The sequence below is a fragment of the Mixophyes fleayi genome, chromosome 7 (assembly GCF_038048845.1).
Source record: "Mixophyes fleayi isolate aMixFle1 chromosome 7, aMixFle1.hap1, whole genome shotgun sequence".
Classification (NCBI taxonomy): domain Eukaryota; kingdom Metazoa; phylum Chordata; class Amphibia; order Anura; family Limnodynastidae; genus Mixophyes; species Mixophyes fleayi.
In genome coordinates this window covers 151,934,054-151,954,014 of record NC_134408.1, presented here as the reverse complement: position 1 = coordinate 151,954,014, position 19,961 = coordinate 151,934,054, and the positions used below count along the sequence as shown (strand labels likewise).

Sequence of the window (19,961 nt, the reverse complement as noted above, 5' to 3'; positions counted from 1 at the left end):
CTGTATTTATATTCTTCCAGAGTTCAGTCTGCCGACTGGATCAGCATATTCTTTTTCTTCTAGGGGACAAATGCAACTCTCGCCCCCTCCCCGTCCAAGTTCTGTGTAATCAAAACCATCCCAAGTTTCTGTGTCTGAACCTTTCTGTGTTTTACTCTGATAAATCTTCTGTGATATATTTACGTGGACAATTTGTACTATTACTATGAATGAAAGAAAATCACAGCTGGTGCAAGAAGAGCTATTTTAATTAACTACAATACCTGGATGATCCCACTGCTGATCTCTTGAATAAAAGTTTATTGCTGTGTTTTCTTAATATCTGGCATAAATCTATAGAGATTTCTTTGCAACCATGAAACCAGGTACATGCAAAAAGAGTGTTTAATACATCACTCATTATTGTTATACTCCTGAATCAGACTCTATTGAGATCAGCAATTATAGATAAAAAGAGACTTATTATTATACTAAAGCAAAATAAATGTCTATGAAATAGTGTACTGTGGATAGCCATGTAATCACATAATCCTACTCTGGTGCTCAGTATCTTCCTAGATGTCCATTGCTGCCTTTGGGGTTTGTGCTGCCCCATTGGGTATATACAGGGGGTAAAGAGCTCTGTACTATGGCGTCTGTGTAGTTGTATCTCCGAAATGAGTCAAAGAATTCACAGATGGGGTCTGTGCTGCAGGCTCTTTGATGGGGTCTGTGCTATGGGATCTATAAAAGGCCAATGGATTCTATGCAATGTGGATTGTGTAGTGAGCATTGGGTCTATATAGCCAACAATGGGAGCTGTAGTGTGGTTATTGGCACCTATGCAATTGGGTCCATGTAGTGGCCAAAAGGGTGAGCAAAGGAGTTTGTGCAATTGGATTTTCACATAATATAATAATAAGTATAATACTAATAATGGTGCCTGTACTATGGGGTCTATTGGGGGATAACACCAGGGCAACTGTGTCTTGGCAAAAGGCAGCGGGGTACGTGAAGTTGACAATGGGGTTTGGGTAAAACCACATGCGCAAAGGGTATGTGAACTGGGTCATTGACAAAGGGCAACTGTGTCTATTCAGTGGGGACTGTGCAAGGACGAGGTCACTTATTTAGTATAGATATCTAATAGTTCTCGTTCCTCTTCTCGCTCGGCCCTACGCACTCACCTCGGTGGGGTTAAGCCAGTCGTCTGTGGCGCTGACTGAGCTCTCCGCAGATTTGAACGCACACACCACCGTCCGTGTAATGGCTTCTTCCACCCGAGCCTCGTGATCCGAGTCCTGTAAGTCACAGAGCAGACAGTGAATATAATCCACATTTACACAGAGACCACCAGATATGTCCATCATATGATCACCGCACCTGCACCCCAGGACATTGTGCAAACCGTTACACTGAATAACACACCAGCTTCTGCCACACAAAGGATGGATCTGTACTGCAGCTCCAGGTCTCATGCATGTTAGTAACTCTAAGTGTGACACAGTGTAATCCTGTGTTCAGGATATCACATTGTTCTGGGATCAGCTGGGGCGCTGTATATGTTTAACAAGTCTCAATATCACAAGGAAACCATCTGTCTATGGCTAACATAGTGGGAACGTACAGACTTATACTGGCTGCACAGGAGCAGGCACAAAGGATGAATAACCATATCTAGGGCTAATTTGGTGAAACACATGGAACGCTACACTGCAGAGTTCTGGTTGCTTGGCCCGGCCATTACAGGTAGGTTGGTCTATCACCATATAACCATGCCAAAGTCCTCATTGGCTAATCCTGTGTGTCTACCTATAAACAACATAACTGGATTGTTGGACACTTGGGTGTAAAATAAATAAAATTAGCAGGTAAAAGTGCCGCTACCTTGTTGGCATGTATTATATAAATACGTTGGCAATGTTTAGACAAAGGCTGCATATATATAAAATAATCTTGTATACAGCTTATAGATGTTTTGACAGACATTACGCATGTGCGTAGTGGACACAAGATGAAAATGTCTGGGAAATAAAAGAACCAAGTACATGACAATCAGGGCCCTTGGTGATGTTCTGTGCAATCAATTTTAGCCGCTTGTCTCGTTTGTTTGGCACTTGGAGAATCAGAATCTGAATTTGGCTCTACCAGGGTAAGCCAATCGGGCTGCTTTTAAACCTAACAGTAAGCGTAATCTTTAATACACTTGTCCCTTAAATACCAAGATGTCTAGAACCCTAATATAGACATTTACAGGCTGTACTCTGATCACTGTTTGAAGTTCAACACAGGATTAATGGATTAACATTTACATAAACGATATTGTGGACCTAAACAAGGATTTCATGTTCCAATTCCCTTTACAAGGTAAGAGGTTGAGCGGGTGCAATGTTCGGATGAGGGTGCTGTGAATAATCATATTTAATTCCAGGCATGTTTCCCTCCCTCCACCATCTACAGCACTGACATTGATTGTCCTCTGGGTGTTATCAATCGCTGCTCCTGTTTAGTTTGGCATCTTCACCGGTGCTTCAGTAACTTGCTGCCTGAGATATTCAAGATATGGAAAACAGGCAGGAGGGTTAACCCTTCCTCTCCCGAGCTATATTAAAGGGCACTAAGGTACCTAAGCTGCATCGTTACAGCCTCAGGCTCTGAGGAGGTTAAAGGTAGAAAGACACAATCTCCGAGCTGCATTTAATGATGCAAACACAGGGGTATGGAAAGGTCACAGAAATCTAATCCCGTTTTTATTGTCAGTGAATTAAACCAGCGAACAATGCTCCAGCATGTATGAGACTAATAGAGGAACCTTGTTAATGGCCTTTTCATTTCCATTTTTTTTTCTTTTAGCATACACCCTGTACGTGACCGTGGTCAGATATTCATATTGAGTTATATACCGAAATGGCAAAACCACAAGAGGGGGATATAGAATATTGTGTGCAGAATGTCCTGGAACAGTCACTAGGACCTGTGTCACAATCCACAGACCGACCTCAATGTCACTATGACCTGTGGTCCAAGCTACGGACAGATCCCCAAAGTAATGGACAGACCACCAAAGTCACTAAGTCCTGTGGCATAGGCAATTTCTTGTTATTTAGGACATTCAGGCAGAGGCAGTAAAGGAGGCAAGGAGTTGAGAAGTGATGGTGGGTATGGAGGGGTAGGTGAGGAGTGATGATGGGTATGGAGAGGGAGGTGAGGAGTGATGGTGGGTATGGAAAGGGAAGCGAGGAGTTATGGTGGGTATGGAGAGGGAAGCGAGGAGTGATGGTGGGTATGGAGAGGGAGGTGAGGAGTGATGGTGGTTATGGAGAGGGAGATGAGGAGTGATGGTGGTTATGGAGAGGGAGATGAGGAGTGATGGTGGTTATGGAGAGGGAGATGAGGAGTGATGGTGGGTATGGAGAGGGAGGTGAGGAGTGATGGTGGGTATGGAGAGGGAGATGAGGAGTGATGGTGGGTATGAAGAGGGAGATGAGGAGTGATGGTGGGTATGGAGAGGGAAGCGAGGAGTGATGGCGGGTATGGAGGGAGAGGTGAGGAGTGATGATGGGTATGGAGAGGGAGGTGAGGAGTGATGGTGGGTATGGAGAGGGAGATGAGGAGTGATGATGGGTATGGAGAGGGAGGTGAGGAGTGATGTGGGTATGGAGAGGGAGATGAGGAGTGATGATGGGTATGGAGAGGGAGGTGAGGAGTGATGATGGGTATGGAGAGGGAGGTGAGGAGTGATGGTGGGTATGGAGAGGGAGGTGAGGAGTTATGGTGGGTATGGAGAGGGAGGTGAGGAGTAATGGTGGGTATGGAGAGGGAGGTGAGGCGTGATGGTGGGTATGGAGGGGGAGGTGAGGAGTGATGGTGGGTATGGAGGGGGAGGTGAGGAGTGATGGTGGGTATGGAGGGGGAGGTGAGGCGTGATGGTGGGTATGGAGGGGGAGGTGAGGAGTTATGGTGGGTATGGAGAGGGAGGTGAGGAGTGATGGTGGGTATGGAGGGGGAGGTGAGGCGTGATGGTGGGTATGGAGGGGGAGGTGAGGAGTGATGGTGGGTATGGAGAGGGAGGTGAGGAGTTATGGTGGGTATGGAGAGGGAGGTAAGGAGTGATGGTGGGTATGGAGGGGGAGGTGAGGAGTGATGGTGGGTATGGGGAGGGAGGTGAGGAGTGATGGTGGGTATGGAGGGGTAGCTGAGGAGTGATGGTGGGTATGGAGGGGTAGGTGAGGGGTGATGGTGGGTATGGAGGGGTAGGTGAGGCGTGATGGTGGGTATGGAGGGGTAGCTGAGGGGTGATGGTAGGTATGGAGAGGGAGGTGAGGGGTGATGGTGGGTATGGAGAGGGAGGTGAGGAGTGATGGTGGGTATGGAGGGGTAGCTGAGGAGTGATGGTGGGTATGGAGAGGGAGGTGAGGAGTGATGGTGGGTATGGAGGGGGAGGTGAGGAGTGATGGTGGGTATGGGGAGGGAGGTGAGGACTGATGGTGGGTATGGAGGGGGAGGTGAGGAGTGATGGTGGGTATGGAGGGGTAGGTGAGGAGTTATGGTGGGTATGGAGAGGGAGGTGAGGAGTGATGGTGGGTATGGAGGGGTAGGTGAGGAGTGATGGTGGGTATGGAGGGGTAGCTGAGGAGTGATGGTGGGTATGGAGGGGGAGGTGAGGAGTGATGGTGGGTATGGAGGGGGAGGTGAGGAGTGAAGGTGGGTATGGAGGGGGAGGTGAGGAGTGATGGTGGGTATGGAGGGGGAGGTGAGGAGTGAAGGTGGGTATGGAGGGGGAGGTGAGGAGTTATGGTGGGTATGGAGGGGTAGGTGAGGGGTGATGGTGGGTATGGAGGGGTAGGTGAGGAGTTATGGTGGGTATGGAGAGGGAGGTGAGGAGTGATGGTGGGTATGGGGAGGGAGGTGAGGAGTGATGGTGGGTATGAAGGGGTAGCTGAGGAGTGATGGTGGGTATGGAGAGGGAGGTGAGGAGTGATGGTGGGTATGGAGGGGGAGGTGAGGAGTGATGGTGGGTATGGGGAGGGAGGTGAGGACTGATGGTGGGTATGGAGGGGGAGGTGAGGCGTGATGGTGGGTATGGAGGGGGAGGTGAGGAGTGATGGTGGGTATGGAGGGGGAGGTGAGGCGTGATGGTGGGTATGGAGGGGGAGGTGAGGAGTGATGGTGGGTATGGAGAGGGAGGTGAGGAGATATGGTGGGTATGGAGAGGGAGGTAAGTAGTGATGTTGGGTATGGAGGGGGAGGTGAGGAGTGATGGTGGGTATGGGGAGGGAGGTGAGGAGTGATGGTGGGTATGGAGGGGTAGCTGAGGAGTGATGGTGGGTATGGAGGGGTAGGTGAGGGGTGATGGTGGGTATGGAGGGGTAGGTGAGGCGTGATGGTGGGTATGGAGGGGTAGGTGAGGGGTGATGGTGGGTATGGAGAGGGAGGTGAGGAGTGATGGTGGGTATGGAGAGGGAGGTGAGGAGTGATGGTGGGTATGGAGGGGGAGGTGAGGAGTGATGGTGGGTATGGAGGGGGAGGTGAGGAGTGATGGTGGGTATGGAGGGGGAGGTGAGGAGTTATGGTGGGTATGGAGGGGTAGGTGAGGGGTGATGGTGGGTATGGAGGGGTAGGTGAGGAGTTATGGTGGGTATGGAGAGGGAGGTGAGGAGTGATTTTGGGTATGGGGAGGGAGGTGAGGAGTGATGGTGGGTATGGAGAGGGAGATGAGGAGTGATGGTGGGTATGAAGAGGGAGATGAGGAGTGATGGTGGGTATGGAGAGGGAAGCGAGGAGTGATGGCGGGTATGGAGGGAGAGGTGAGGAGTGATGATGGGTATGGAGAGGGAGGTGAGGAGTGATGGTGGGTATGGAGAGGGAGATGAGGAGTGATGGTGGGTATGGAGAGGGAGGTGAGGAGTGATGGTGGGTATGGAGGGAGAGGTGAGGAGTGATGATGGGTATGGAGAGGGAGGTGAGGAGTGATGTGGGTATGGAGAGGGAGATGAGGAGTGATGATGGGTATGGAGAGGGAGGTGAGGAGTGATGGTGGGTATGTAGAGGGAGGTGAGGAGTTATGGTGGGTATGGAGAGGGAGGTGAGGAGTAATGGTGGGTATGGAGAGGGAGGTGAGGAGTTATGGTGGGTATGGAGGGGGAGGTGAGGCGTGATGGTGGGTATGGAGGGGGAGGTGAGGAGTGATGGTGGGTATGGAGGGGGAGGTGAGGCGTGATGGTGGGTATGGAGGGGGAGGTGAGGAGTTATGGTGGGTATGGAGAGGGAGGTGAGGAGTGATGGTGGGTATGGAGGGGGAGGTGAGGCGTGATGGTGGGTATGGAGGGGGAGGTGAGGAGTGATGGTGGGTATGGAAAGGGAGGTGAGGAGTTATGGTGGGTATGGAGAGGGAGGTAAGGAGTGATGGTGGGTATGGAGGGGGAGGTGAGGAGTGATGGTGGGTATGGGGAGGGAGGTGAGGAGTGATGGTGGGTATGGAGGGTTAGCTGAGGAGTGATGGTGGGTATGGAGGGGTAGGTGAGGGGTGATGGTGGGTATGGAGGGGTAGGTGAGGCGTGATGGTGGGTATGGAGGGGTAGCTGAGGGGTGATGGTGGGTATGGAGAGGGAGGTGAGGAGTGATGGTGGGTATGGAGAGGGAGGTGAGGAGTGATGGTGGGTATGGAGGGGTAGCTGAGGAGTGATGGTGGGTATGGAGAGGGAGGTGAGGAGTGATGGTGGGTATGGAGGGGGAGGTGAGGAGTGATGGTGGGTATGGGGAGGGAGGTGAGGACTGATGGTGGGTATGGAGGGGGAGGTGAGGAGTGATGGTGGGTATGGAGGGGTAGGTGAGGAGTTATGGTGGGTATGGAGAGGGAGGTGAGGAGTGATGGTAGGTATGGAGGGGTAGGTGAGGAGTTATGGTGGGTATGGAGAGGGAGGTGAGGAGTGATGGTGGGTATGGTGAGGGAGGTGAGGAGTGATGGTGGGTATGGAGGGGTAGCTGAGGAGTGATGGTGGGTATGGAGGGGGAGGTGAGGAGTGATGGTGGGTATGGAGGGGGATGTGAGGAGTGAAGGTGGGTATGGAGGGGGAGGTGAGGAGTTATGGTGGGTATGGAGGGGTAGGTGAGGGGTGATGGTGGGTATGGAGGGGTAGGTGAGGAGTTATGGTGGGTATGGAGAGGGAGGTGAGGAGTGATGTGGGTATGGGGAGGGAGGTGAGGAGTGATGGTGGGTATGAAGGGGTAGCTGAGGAGTGATGGTGGGTATGGAGAGGGAGGTGAGGGAGGTGAGGAGTGATGGTGGGTATGGGGAGGGAGGTGAGGACTGATGGTGGGTATGGAGGGGGAGGTGAGGCGTGATGGTGGGTATGGAGGGGGAGGTGAGGAGTGATGGTGGGTATGGAGGGGGAGGTGAGGCGTGATGGTGGGTATGGAGGGGGAGGTGAGGAGTGATGGTGGGTATGGAGAGGGAGGTGAGGAGATATGGTGGGTATGGAGAGGGAGGTAAGGAGTGATGGTGGGTATGGAGGGGGAGGTGAGGAGTGATGGTGGGTATGGGGAGGGAGGTGAGGAGTGATGGTGGGTATGGAGGGGTAGCTGAGGAGTGATGGTGGGTATGGAGGGGTAGGTGAGGGGTGATGGTGGGTATGGAGGGGTAGGTGAGGCGTGATGGTGGGTATGGAGGGGTAGGTGAGGAGTGATGGTGGGTATGGAGGGGTAGCTGAGGAGTGATGGTGGGTATGGAGGGGTAGGTGAGGGGTGATGGTGGGTATGGAGAGGGAGGTGAGGAGTGATGGTGGGTATGGAGAGGGAGGTGAGGAGTGATGGTGGCTATGGAGGGGGAGGTGAGGAGTGATGGTGGGTATGGAGGGGGAGGTGAGGAGTGATGGTGGGTATGGAGGGGTAGCTGAGGAGTGATGGTGGGTATGGAGGGGGAGGTGAGGAGTTATGGTGGGTATGGAGGGGTAGGTGAGGGGTGATGGTGGGTATGGAGGGGTAGGTGAGGAGTTATGGTGGGTATGGAGAGGGAGGTGAGGAGTGATGGTGGGTATGGGGAGGGAGGTGAGGAGTGATGGTGGGTATGGAGGGGTAGCTGAGGAGTGATGGTGGGTATGGAGAGGGAGGTGAGGGAGGTGAGGAGTGATGGTGGGTATGGGGAGGGAGGTGAGGACTGATGGTGGGTATGGAGGGGGAGGTGAGGAGTGATGGTGGGTATGACAATAACTAACTGAAATGAAAGAGTCAGATGAAACATACAGGTCAGAGATTCTGTTACCACATGATTAAAGCATGACTTAATATACTATTGCCAGATACCAGTAATGATCTTGTGGGGTGTTATATGTTGGTAAATGGATTGTCCCGTGACCAAAGTAATGAAAGTACCAAGTAATTCATAAGTCACATATGCTACAATCAACACTGACTTATCCAGATTCTATTACTATCCTCTCTTTCCGTAGGTAAAGCCTCACTCGTTAGCCGCAGAGCTATTACACTGAAGACTGGACTTAAAATTGGCACCATTATCTGCTGTTAAATTTTTAATAACAGGGACTGTGTGAAGCAGACAAAAGAAGACGTAAAACACATCTCAGATGATGAATCGTTTATGGAGTAAAAATCTGAATTTCATTATATTAGAAAGAAATAAATCTGCAGCCAAATTATTTCTCTGCATTATATAAAGTGCATTTGGAGGAGTCTGTAAGCCAGGAAGAGCAAGTACATCTCCTATATAGTTGTAGATACATAATATCTCCCCCTGTTTAGAGCAACGTTACTCATCAGATGATGATAAGACATAGATGATGGATTTGCTAATAATATCATCCTGGACACAGTTTTGTGTTTTTAACATCAAGAAAATTAAATTCTTGGTCATATGCACCTTATTTTTTAATATATATAATTCTTTATTTTTGATTGGTCATTAAGGTTACAAGTAACAATGTAATGAAACAATAACACAGAAAGCTTCAAATGTCAAAGTCAAAATATTACAGTGTATCCAGGTGCAAAAAACAAAGAGGAAACAAAGAAATGGGGTATAAACAATGAACCGAGGAAATTTATAGCCAACTTTTAAGGTTTAAAGACAATTTTAGCAGTAAAATAGATGGGGACTAGGCCGGGGGAGGGAGGGTATACAGGACCAATAGAGTCTGGGGGGAGCAACCTCTTGGCAGCTCACTATAGGGTGTCTCACAATGTGACATTAGGGGCCGGTTGTACTGGGGTCATCGCATCACAAAATTTAAAGGGAAACCTCAAGGCTGGGTAACTACCGCACACGAGTCAACGGAGGTAGAATGGGGCAGAGGAGGACGTAGGGGCCCATACTTGGTTACACACATGGCCTCTATCATGGAGATAGTAAGTAATTTTGTTTTTTAAGTGCACATAGAGACGGTGGGCAGGAGTTCTTCCAATTTAGAGCTAATAGGCATTTTAGCTGCTGCTAGGATGTGTGCAAAAAGCTCCCTAAAAAATCTTGGTGGGTTAGGGGTAACACAGCAAGAATACCCAGGATCCTTTGTTACTGGGGTATAAAAGAGGCTGTTCTGGTACTTTATCCCAAAAGGGAGTGATTACAGGACAAGTCCACTAATTATGGACCATTGTGCCCCTACACCCACTATTACGCCAACAGTCAGGTGAAAAACAGGGACACATCGGACTGAGCCTTGGTGTTAGTAGGTGTTAGTAAGCATTAAAAACTGTGTCAAATTGATATTTATAAAAAATGAGGATCAATCTATTTGAAAATTATATGTAATATTTTTTTTGATATTTTATGGTAATAAAACTCTTTTCACCACTTGTATTAATATCTCTTTTCAGTTATAAATAATAATTGAGATTAAGCATTGACCTTGGATGTATATTTTATATGTTCCCCTAACATTGCCTGCAGCTTTATTAAGGACACTAAAGGAATACAATTCATAACTAAAACGGCTGATAACAGAGGACAGCAGCTTATACTCAGCGGTATAGTATCTATACTGAGTAAAAAATCTCACATTCTGCAACTGTGCGTATGTACATAGTGAACATGTAAATCTACCTTCTCATATGTTACCAACTTGTATCTGAGGGTTTGTGGCCCTTTCATAATGTGATATGCAGAGTCCCCTGTAACTTATACCCTCATGTTACTTACTGATTATGGAAACTGTTACATTGAATCACATGGTCCCTTTATATAAAGCATTGATTCGGAGGCTTTATAGCTAATGAGTGTGGAGGTCATAACATCCCGGATATTGAACAATAATTTTATCTGTTGTTTATTGATTGATTACGGGAGGAACACCAAGTTGTGTGACATCTTTATATGACGTTATTACAGATATATAAATGATTATTGCCACCACGAGCTTGTTACCTCCATCATAAAGTGAATGACTGCTGAGTTGTATCGATTGTGGTGAGATAACATTGCTGCAGACTGAGACAATCTAATGCAATGACCTGTGAGAGATACAAAGTAACAACAAGTGTGGGTGGGTCCAGATAATCTGAATGTGGACACAACACCAGTCTGGAACACACATACATCTTCTGTATCCAACTATCAGTACATGTGGGAAGTAATTAGGTGATCAGTTATCATCATGTGTAGTGATGTCACCATTAATATCACAGAGCAGTGATGTCACAATTATTATCAGCGAGAAGTGATGTCACCATTAATATCACAGAGCAGTGATGTCACAATTATTATCAGCGAGAAGTGATGTCACCATTAATATCACAGAGCAGTGATGTCACAATTATTATCAGCAAGAAGTGATGTCACCATTATTATCAGCAAGAAGTGATGTCACAATTAATATCACAGAGCAGTGATGTCACAATTATTATCAGCGAGAAGTGATGTCATGCTAATCATTAGGAACACTGGTGTATTATAATGAATTATCTCCTCCAATAGTTATGTCTTTTCCATGGTCACTCAACCTTGATGACGTCTTATAAGACATAAGTGATGCTAATACTATATACTTTGTCACCCACAACACTTTTACATTCTTTAAGAAAACTTGTTTGTTATACAGAATAGCGCCCCCCCCCCCCCAAATACTGTAAATTATTCCAGGTATTAGAAGTCGGGTTGGATTTCTATGACCTCTATAAAATCAACGAAGCCTTGTGACTTAATATATCCACTGAATTACTCTGTAATTTATAATATACTTATAATTTACAGCGATACATTATTCCAGGAATAATCTACAGTACACTTTACACTACATCATGCATTATACAGAGACAATAATAAATCTACCAGCGGAGTTATTTACCAGCTCGATCCAGGAGTTGAGGCTGACGGTGATGTCATCAACGCACTCCACATAATGCCACCAGTGCGGGGGGACCAGAAGGACCTGCAAAGAACAAGACATATAAACGTTCACAACCGACCTGCTGAATGACGGCGCGGCGGCCATTTTATTCCGATAGGAGAAAAGGGCGCAATAAGACTGAATCTTTGCAGAATAAGCCCCTTTTTGATGCTCTCCGGTGCCCCATTCTTTATCTCCCCCACCCTCTTATGTCATCTCTTTTTTTTTAGATACACAAGATTCACACAGTACCGTGACCTTCACGCCCAACTTAGAGCATGCTGAGTTTTGTAGTTCCACAATCTCTAAGACTATGAGCAACTAGCGGCATGTCAGGAAGAGGGGTCGGATTAACAAGGACCAGATCCTACTCCATTTGTACATCTGTCACACTCAGAGACGGAGATCCCACACGGAGGGGTAGTAAAGAAAGGAGAGAGGGGAGACAAGCTGGGAGGGGATAGGGCGGAGGTGGGGAGTCATCCCAGGAGAGGGTGAACTTGGGGCATCTGCACTCACACATAGGGACTGACTAAGCAGCGAGAGGTATTTCAGGTGATATTTGCACTGCTTAGTACACATGGCCCATGTGTTAGATGAAATGTTAATTATAGAATGATGCACAGAGTTTTCTTCCACCTGAAATAAGAGCAATCAGGCTGGAAGTACACAAGTCATACTCAGCACTGCTCTTGAACACAGCATGCTGCGTTTCAGAGACGGGATTATACGCACACTGGAGCGTACTTTGTACTGCCATTCCCGGGGATAATATTCCAGCAATGCGGGTCCTCTAATACGAACCACCATCCAGATATTTGTATAAGAAGGCAGCGCTAATAAGGACTAGCACAATGCAGCCAGATTTAGCCGTGCCGGTAATGTCGGGGGAGCGGTTCACTCTGTGTACAGCTAACCACCTGAAATTACTGTGCTTTAAAAATAAAATAATAAAGCTTTCAGCCCTCGAGCCGCCGGAGAGATTCGTACTGGAGTCAGAACGCAATCCTGTAATTGTAGCACCTTGTTCAAGCTGTCCTTCACATTACTCAGCCCGCCTTGGGGGGAAAGGGTTAAACCCCCAGGAGGAAGTGTGCAGATTTATATGTTACATTTTATTGTGTTTAATGGAAAATAGATACTGCTAGTCCCAATTTTCTGAGGTACCGGCACACAATGAGATTATATGACTATAAGACAGAGTCCTGTGCCAGGTCCCTCTTCTCATCATCTCGTCGGCAATTCTGCTGCTTCACAGGCAGTGGGAACAAAAAGGCACTTTAACTTTATTACCATCAAATGAGCGCGGATCCGCTGCCTGACAAACTCACAAAGCCAATTCCTGCAGCTCCGTGTGACACGATGTGACACCCGCTGAGATGAGCCATCACACTGACCAGCAAGGAACGCTGGCGCTGTCTACCGCTTCCTCCACCTTAGATAATAACATCTCTTGTCAGTTAACTAGTGAAGACCCCCTAAGTAACAGACCACCAACTCCTCAAAGGACAATTGTAATGTATATTGTGTGATTTCCATAAACACTAAGGGCTAGATTTACTAAGCTGCGAGTTTGAAAAAGTGCGAATGTTGCCTATAGCAACCAATCAGATTCTAGCTGTCATTTTGTAGAATGCACTAAATATATGACAGCTAGAATCTGATTGGTTGCTATAGGCAACATTCCCACTTTTTCAAACTCGCAGCTTAGTAAATCTAGCCCTAATAGTCAGATTCTCGCAGGCGTTGCTGCATTAGAAATAGCGCTCACAGCATCGCGTTTTACTTAACGCCCCATTCACAAATGTTGAAATTCAGTTTTTAGGTCGCTACAGGAAAAATTATAAAAATTATTTTAAAACTCAAGTTACCTACAAATTTAACACAAAAATGTGCAAATCTAATGATAACTTTGTCAGTCTTTACAATATATAATTAATATTACATTTTTTTTACTTTAAATCTGGAATTACTGAATCAATTTGTCTTTAGTGTTTGGGAATTTGCCCTATAAGTTGCTCCGATTTTTATACTGATTCATAAAGTGACCAATGTGAATCTACCTTGTATATGATTATATCTCATCCTCCAGCTGGTGCTAGAGGTAAGTGTCATTGGAGATTATTTTTTAACAGGTGGAATTATCTTTTAAACACACTGTATTGAAAAACAAACTGAGCTTTCCGAAGAAAAGAATTTAATGTTTTTGTGGTTTTAATTGAAAACCCCCCCACAAAAAAACAGCAATTACTCCATATATTCCTATATGAATATAGATTGCAAGCTCCAGTGGGGCAAGGACTGATTCTCTCTGTATAGCATTATGTAATATGTGGGGGGTATAGAAATAAATGTTTAGAAAGAAGTGTCGGTACAGAGTGTGATTCTGGGGTATCACCACAAGGTGGCACTGTTCATATGTCCTAAATATTTGTGGTCATCCTGTGCATTCAATGGCATAAAAAGTGGTGAGGAGGAGCTCTCTGTGCCCAGGTTATCACTGAAGTGAGATGGTGCGAGGTGCTGAACGCAGCCCCCCCACCAATAATTACAGGGTTCTGGCATGAAACCAGCTCTAAGCACAGAAGCGTATCTGACATTTACATCATAATCATCTTTAATGTGCAAGAAATCATGGAAATTATCTGTAGTGACCCGGGGTCGACGAGAACGCATGAGATAAAAGAGAGCTAGATTCTGATTGGTTGCTATGGACAACACCTCCACCTTTCCTTATTAGAAGCGTTAGTAAATCTACCTCTAAGACTGAAAGACCTGCAGCCTACGACGTACACACATCCCGAAGCACAGATATAAATATTACACAACACAGAGGATATCTTATTACACAAGATCTAAAAATGTTGCAAATAGTGATCTGAAACTGGCAAAGTCCCAAGATTACACAAGTCTGAGGTCTATGTATCTGTGGCCACATTAAGATACATCAATTCTGATTTCTAGTGTTTGATGCTAAAGGGAATACCCACAATGGCACCCTGACATACAGATACTATTCGTCTTTTAGCTTTCTGGAGTTGGTAGTAACTCTCCAGAGGTCTGTGGGACGGTGTGCCTGTCCAAGACAAACATAGGTAATGGCACGAAGGTCACCGCAGCGTCACATTGTGACAATCTACAAGTACCCAGGATGCACCATTGCCGGAAGTGGGGAACGCTGAGTGATGATAATCCATGGCGGCATTGTAGAGGTAACGAGGATACTAAGACTACGGTGCTTCCCTAGACCACCAATCTTACCATATGTACCTGAGACAAAGGCTCCTCCCACATCTATAACCACGCCTACTTATCCCAAGCCCCTCCCCCAGCTCCCTGCTTACAGATCACACATAAACCTGCTACAATTAGTGTGAATTCGGCAGTACCTGTCCGGGGTGTAAGGTGACCACGTGGGGATGAGCGTCACAGAAGTACGGATGACGGATCTGGTCAGGATTCACCACGTTCACCTTACTGAAAATACTGGATTCCTCATAGGGGATGCGAGTGGGGTACAGATAAGTGGAGTCCTCAGGGGGGAAGAGGTGCCACTTTTTCCTAAAAACAAACATAGTGACATAGTACAGTATTACAGACCGGGAGGTGATTATATACAATATATGGATATATCGTTATATATTATGATATAACAAGAAATGTCAAAATATAGAGTATAATAACTCCCCTTGTGTATAACTGTGAATATAGACAGGGAGGTCAGAAGGGGTAATTATTGGCGGTTAAAGACATTTAGTCCTCCAAATATTCTTTAACTATAAAAAATAATGAAACTTGTCCACAAATTATTATTACGCCAACTCCTGCACAGTATATCCCCTGGAAAAAGTATCTCAGTACTGATCCTAAGCTACATCTGATCCTCTGTGTGTAGCCTGGGCGGGGACAGAACTTCCAGCATCCAATCAGATAGAGAGAGCAGGAAGCCACAGACTGAGAGTTATATAGTGTAAGGCACAGGGTCCCCAGCAGCACAAAGTACATCACGAGAAGAGTGATGTGTTAGTGAGGACAGGGCTGTATGTGACAGGGGCAGTGACATGATGTGAGGAGGGTAATGGAGGTAATAACGAAATCATGGCCTGACAGTTATTCATCTTCTGTTATTTAAATTGGAAAATTACAAAAAGGTAATTAAGAGCGTTTGGATGGTCAGCTTGGTACATTTATTAGACTGTATATATGTGTGAGATTCCGCAGACATTGGCCAAGACTGTTTACCTGGCTGTGGTCATTACTAAGTGTCACTGTGATCTGGTTAGAACTTGACAATCATTGTGTGCCGAGTACGGCCCGCTGTGAATAAAGTGGATGTGTCCGTATGGCCAGTCGGGCACAGTATCCTATAAATGACATTGCCTATTTACAATGATGTAAGTCTACTTATCGAATAGAGAACATGTGATGGGTTAAATATAATCATTTCCGTTCTCTCTATTATAACCTGACACAATTTTTCTTTTACAGATTTTTAAGCAGCTTTTCCCTGATCGATACGTTACTCATTAGTATTGAAATGTAAAATGTTTTGCGGAGAAAAACACTGTGTATGTGGCTTTTACATCGATAAGTGGTGTATTAAATATTGAGAAATGGGAAAAGTATAAGGTGGCCCCAGGAGAGAGGACAGGAGAGAGAGAGGAAATCAATAATGTGGAATATTTAACAGCAAGACCCAGCACTTACAGATCTCAATGTCAGGGGTGCAGCCGCCTCTGCAGTATTAACCCTTCACTGTGTGAATCAGGGGGCAGGAGGCCGGGGCATTATGGAGCAGAGGACACCAAAGGGGTAGATGTATGAAACCTCCTACACAGGACAAGAGAAGATGTTGCACGTAGCAACCAATCAGATTATCGCTATTTATCTAGCACATTCTGGGAAATGATTGCTAGAATCTGATTGGCTGCTAAGGGCAACATCTCCACTTTTCCTTATTAGAACCCACACGTAAGATACAACTTAATGAGCGTGATGCTGTGGAGGTGGCAGATTAAGTGTAACGTGAAGGGACAGTCGCTGTAAAGCCTCTTTCCTCATTGGTTTTACTCATCCTCGGAGGTCGAGGATAGCGGCGTTGGCCTATACATTAAACAGGGCACCGGTTCTAATGCACCAGCATGGAAACACTTCCTAAATCTGCAGTGTAGGTGAGCACGTATGTATGCCGCAGTGGCATATTTTAGGGCGAGTTAATGACAGCTTAGAAATAGGGCAGGTTCTCTCCGTAATTAATTAACTATGAAACCTGACTTTTCAATATATTTATAAGCTGGTGCTGAGTTGTCAACTCTGCAAATCCTCTCTGACCAAAAGTCTCCAGGAGCTTCCAGAGCCTCACAAAAATTGTGTTTAGCAAGTGTTTGTAGGGCCTATATTGTAAGAGATGCCTGGAGCCCAGGACCAGGACCCCCCCCCCCCCCATATATCCCAGTCATCACTTCCTTCCAGTCTCAGTACCTGCCTTCCACTTGTAGCACCAGATTGCAGCCGTAAGAATCTATATGACAGGGGGTGTTGGCCCCCAGGCTCCCGACCCACAGAGTGCTCTCCCGGCCGTCTCTTTCCGGGAATCCGAAGTCAGCCCACGATATGGTCTGTGACAGAGGAAAGAACGTTTGTGGCAGAATGAGGCTCTGTCCAATAATACTCACACACTTTATAAATCACACAGTTTCCTCGTAGGTTAAAATCAGGGAATAAGATCACTACGGGCCCCAAGAAATACGTTCTACAATCATCTACAACAGCCCTAGCCAACCTGTGGCTCTCCAGCTGTTGTTAAACTACAAGTCCCAGCATGCTCTTCCAGAAGATAGTCAGCTGAAAGCTGTCAGGGCACGCTGGGACTTGTGGTTTCACATCATATGGAGAGCTGAAGGTTGGCTTCAGCTACATGATTGTTACTGATGGAGATTTACAACTGTCGGATGTAATAACATTCTGGGGCTGAGTGGGGGGAAGGATCAATTAACCCCATATCTCCACATTAGTACTGAATGATTACGGCACATCGTTAAGTATTATTATAATAGTACATTCAATATATTACTAAGATCTCCTCTTAGTTTTATTACTATTATACACTGAAGCAGCAACGACAGTACATCGTCATATGGTTCTGTGCTACAAACATCTATTTACTTGTTTTCTTTCTTTTCAACTTTTCCAGAGATTGTTTTGATCATGTTAAACTTTTCTAATACTAATTTTAGTCTGGTTCAGATTTGTATATAAAGATGTGAAGGTTAAATCATAAAAGTTAGATAGTAATATATATATATATCATGTAACTGCACAATAGACGTTCTGCTTGTCCTAGGGATCTGTCCGTACCCATATAAATGTCAGGGTACATGGGCATCACGCAACGTGTGAGGAACACGCTCACCCCATATAAAACCATCCGTCATATCACAGCGAGAACACGTTACTCATCCTCACAAAACACTTGTCTTCTGTTCAGATAAACTGTAATGATTTATTATCCCAGCGGACGACGTGTCTTTGGGAACAAGGTGGACGAGGTTCAGTTGCGGAGATTTCGGCGTATCTGAGATGTTCAGCGACAGAACATTCACTGCGGCAGCTTCTATCTCTCCCGTCACATCCACACACTTATTTTAATTAAAAAGTGAGAGTCTGGAAGGGATGCTAATAATGTAATGGACTGCAAACTACATTACAGGAGCTCTGGCGGCAGACAAGCGAGATTAGAGAGGTGTGGGGTCAGCGCACGCCAGGGAGAAAGGATACACGCGGCGGACATGATTTAGATATGTCGCTGCAAAGGCAGAAATCCGACATGTGCGTTGTATAAACATGAGACCAGGAGGCTGCCTGAGAGCCAGCAGTGTGTATCAGTATGTCCCCTGTTACCTAGATTATCTCCATGAGATCACATAAGACAATGTGAACAGACCTATTATAACATTAAGGTATACGAATGTGATACATAAAGTGTAGACAGCCCCAATGTCCCCTAACACTGCTTATATATACATGCGGCTCCAATGGACAGTTATAGAGACCCACTAAGTGCCTAAAGTGACATTTCAGGTGTGAACCGAGGGAAAATACACTGCTCAGTGCTACCCTGACACTTTACTAAAAACTATTATACCCCCTCCATTATAGACAACTAAAGCTCCACCCCTCCATTATAGACAGCTGAAGCTCCACCCCCTCCATTATAGACAGCTGAAGCTCCACCCCCTCCATTACAGCCATCTGAAGCTCAACCCGCTCCATTGTAGCCAGCTGAAGCTCCACCCCCTCCATTATAGACAACCGAAGCTCCTCTCTCTCCATTCCAGCCAGCTGAAGCTCCATCCCCTTCATTATAGACAGCTGAAGCTCCACCCCCTCCATTACATCCATCTGAAGCTCAACCCTCTCCATTATAGCCAACTGGAGCTGCACCCCCTCCATTATAGCCAGCTGAAGCTCCTCCCCCTCCATTACAAGCAGCTGAAGCTCCTCCCCTCCATTACAGCCATCGGAAGCTCCACCTCTTTCATTATAGCCAGCTGAAGCTCCACCCCCTCCATTATAGCCAGTTGAAGCTCCGCCCCCTCCATTACAGTCAGCTGAACATATCTAGAGAGAAAAGCCCCTCCCCCTGACATGGCCGCCTGCCACAGAGGAGTAACACAGAGCGTGGGGGGACATTGAAGCAGGCCAAGTATAGCATGAGGGAATAGTAAAGAAAAATGACATATGATTCGAGTCTGAGAAAATATTGAAAAATATATTACTTCCTGCTGTTAAAATTTAAAGCAACAAAATGACATTTATCTCTGGCTGGACGAATTTTACATAAGGAAAAAAGGAAGCAAAAAATTGCATTATAAAGGACTTTACAGGCATTAATCAAGGTCACGCACATAATCAGTCTGGGACATGCTAATTTGTCCTGGCTGCTAATTGTCAGAGGTTTTATTTCCCCGCTGGAGACAGATAACACAATACACACAATGGCTCAGTTATCCCAGGAATCCCAGCAAAGTAAGTGCGGATAATGGCTGATAAATCTGATTTAAACCCTCTGCTGTCAGGCGCCGCGCAGCCCGGCACTGCGACGGTTAACAGCTTGAGAGCTGATGCTAAATTTGATATAATGAAGAAAGAAATATTAAAATGCAAGATAGTGTTCATTGAGTGGGATAATGGAATCATTACCTTGACTGGTGCAGCTGCGGAAGATAAACAGAGCAATCGCAAACTGAAGCACGTTGCAAATGGCCCAATTAATCACGGATATATGGTAGACATGGCTGGCCGCCCCTCACCTCTCAGAACAACACTGGAATGCAAGAACATTGCCCAAACAGGCCTCCCGCATATCTCAAGACAACACCGGGCATTTGGCTTCTGTTTAACAAGCTGTCTGTCCCATCTTACAGATTTGTGCACCTAATTGAATTTGAAGTTTTCTTTGGAAGAAGTGCAGGATTTTTTTTAACTCTCAATCCAGTGTAAGCAGAGTACCAGCACTTTAAGATATAGGGCATTGTCAATTCAGCAACAGTGCGGTTTTAAATGCAGTCATGTTTTGTGTAACGAAACTACGGTGGTATAAAATGTCCATTTACGTCAGATTGTAAAGATATGGGAAATGTTCAA

The 19,961-nt window shown here is 46.1% G+C and overlaps 2 protein-coding genes across 2 annotated transcripts in view; both read right to left on the bottom strand.

The window, feature by feature from the left end:
• IQCB1 (IQ motif containing B1) overlaps positions 1-1,234 on the bottom strand; it is a 149,991-nt gene extending 148,757 nt beyond the window's left edge. Inside the window, exon 1 of the mRNA XM_075181170.1 lies at positions 1,167-1,234. The gene's annotated coding sequence lies outside the window, so the exon portion shown is untranslated. The remainder of the gene's footprint in view (positions 1-1,166) is intronic.
• Positions 1,217-19,961, bottom strand: part of HSPBAP1 (HSPB1 associated protein 1) — a 38,183-nt gene continuing 19,438 nt past the window's right edge. The window contains exons 4-8 of the mRNA XM_075181173.1: positions 16,797-16,933; positions 14,705-14,876; positions 11,274-11,357; positions 10,355-10,440; positions 1,217-1,280 (exon numbers count right to left, since the gene is read on the bottom strand). Coding sequence (XP_075037274.1) covers positions 10,360-10,440; positions 11,274-11,357; positions 14,705-14,876; positions 16,797-16,933 — 474 coding nt within the window. The 3' untranslated portion in view covers positions 1,217-1,280; positions 10,355-10,359. The remainder of the gene's footprint in view (positions 1,281-10,354; positions 10,441-11,273; positions 11,358-14,704; positions 14,877-16,796; positions 16,934-19,961) is intronic.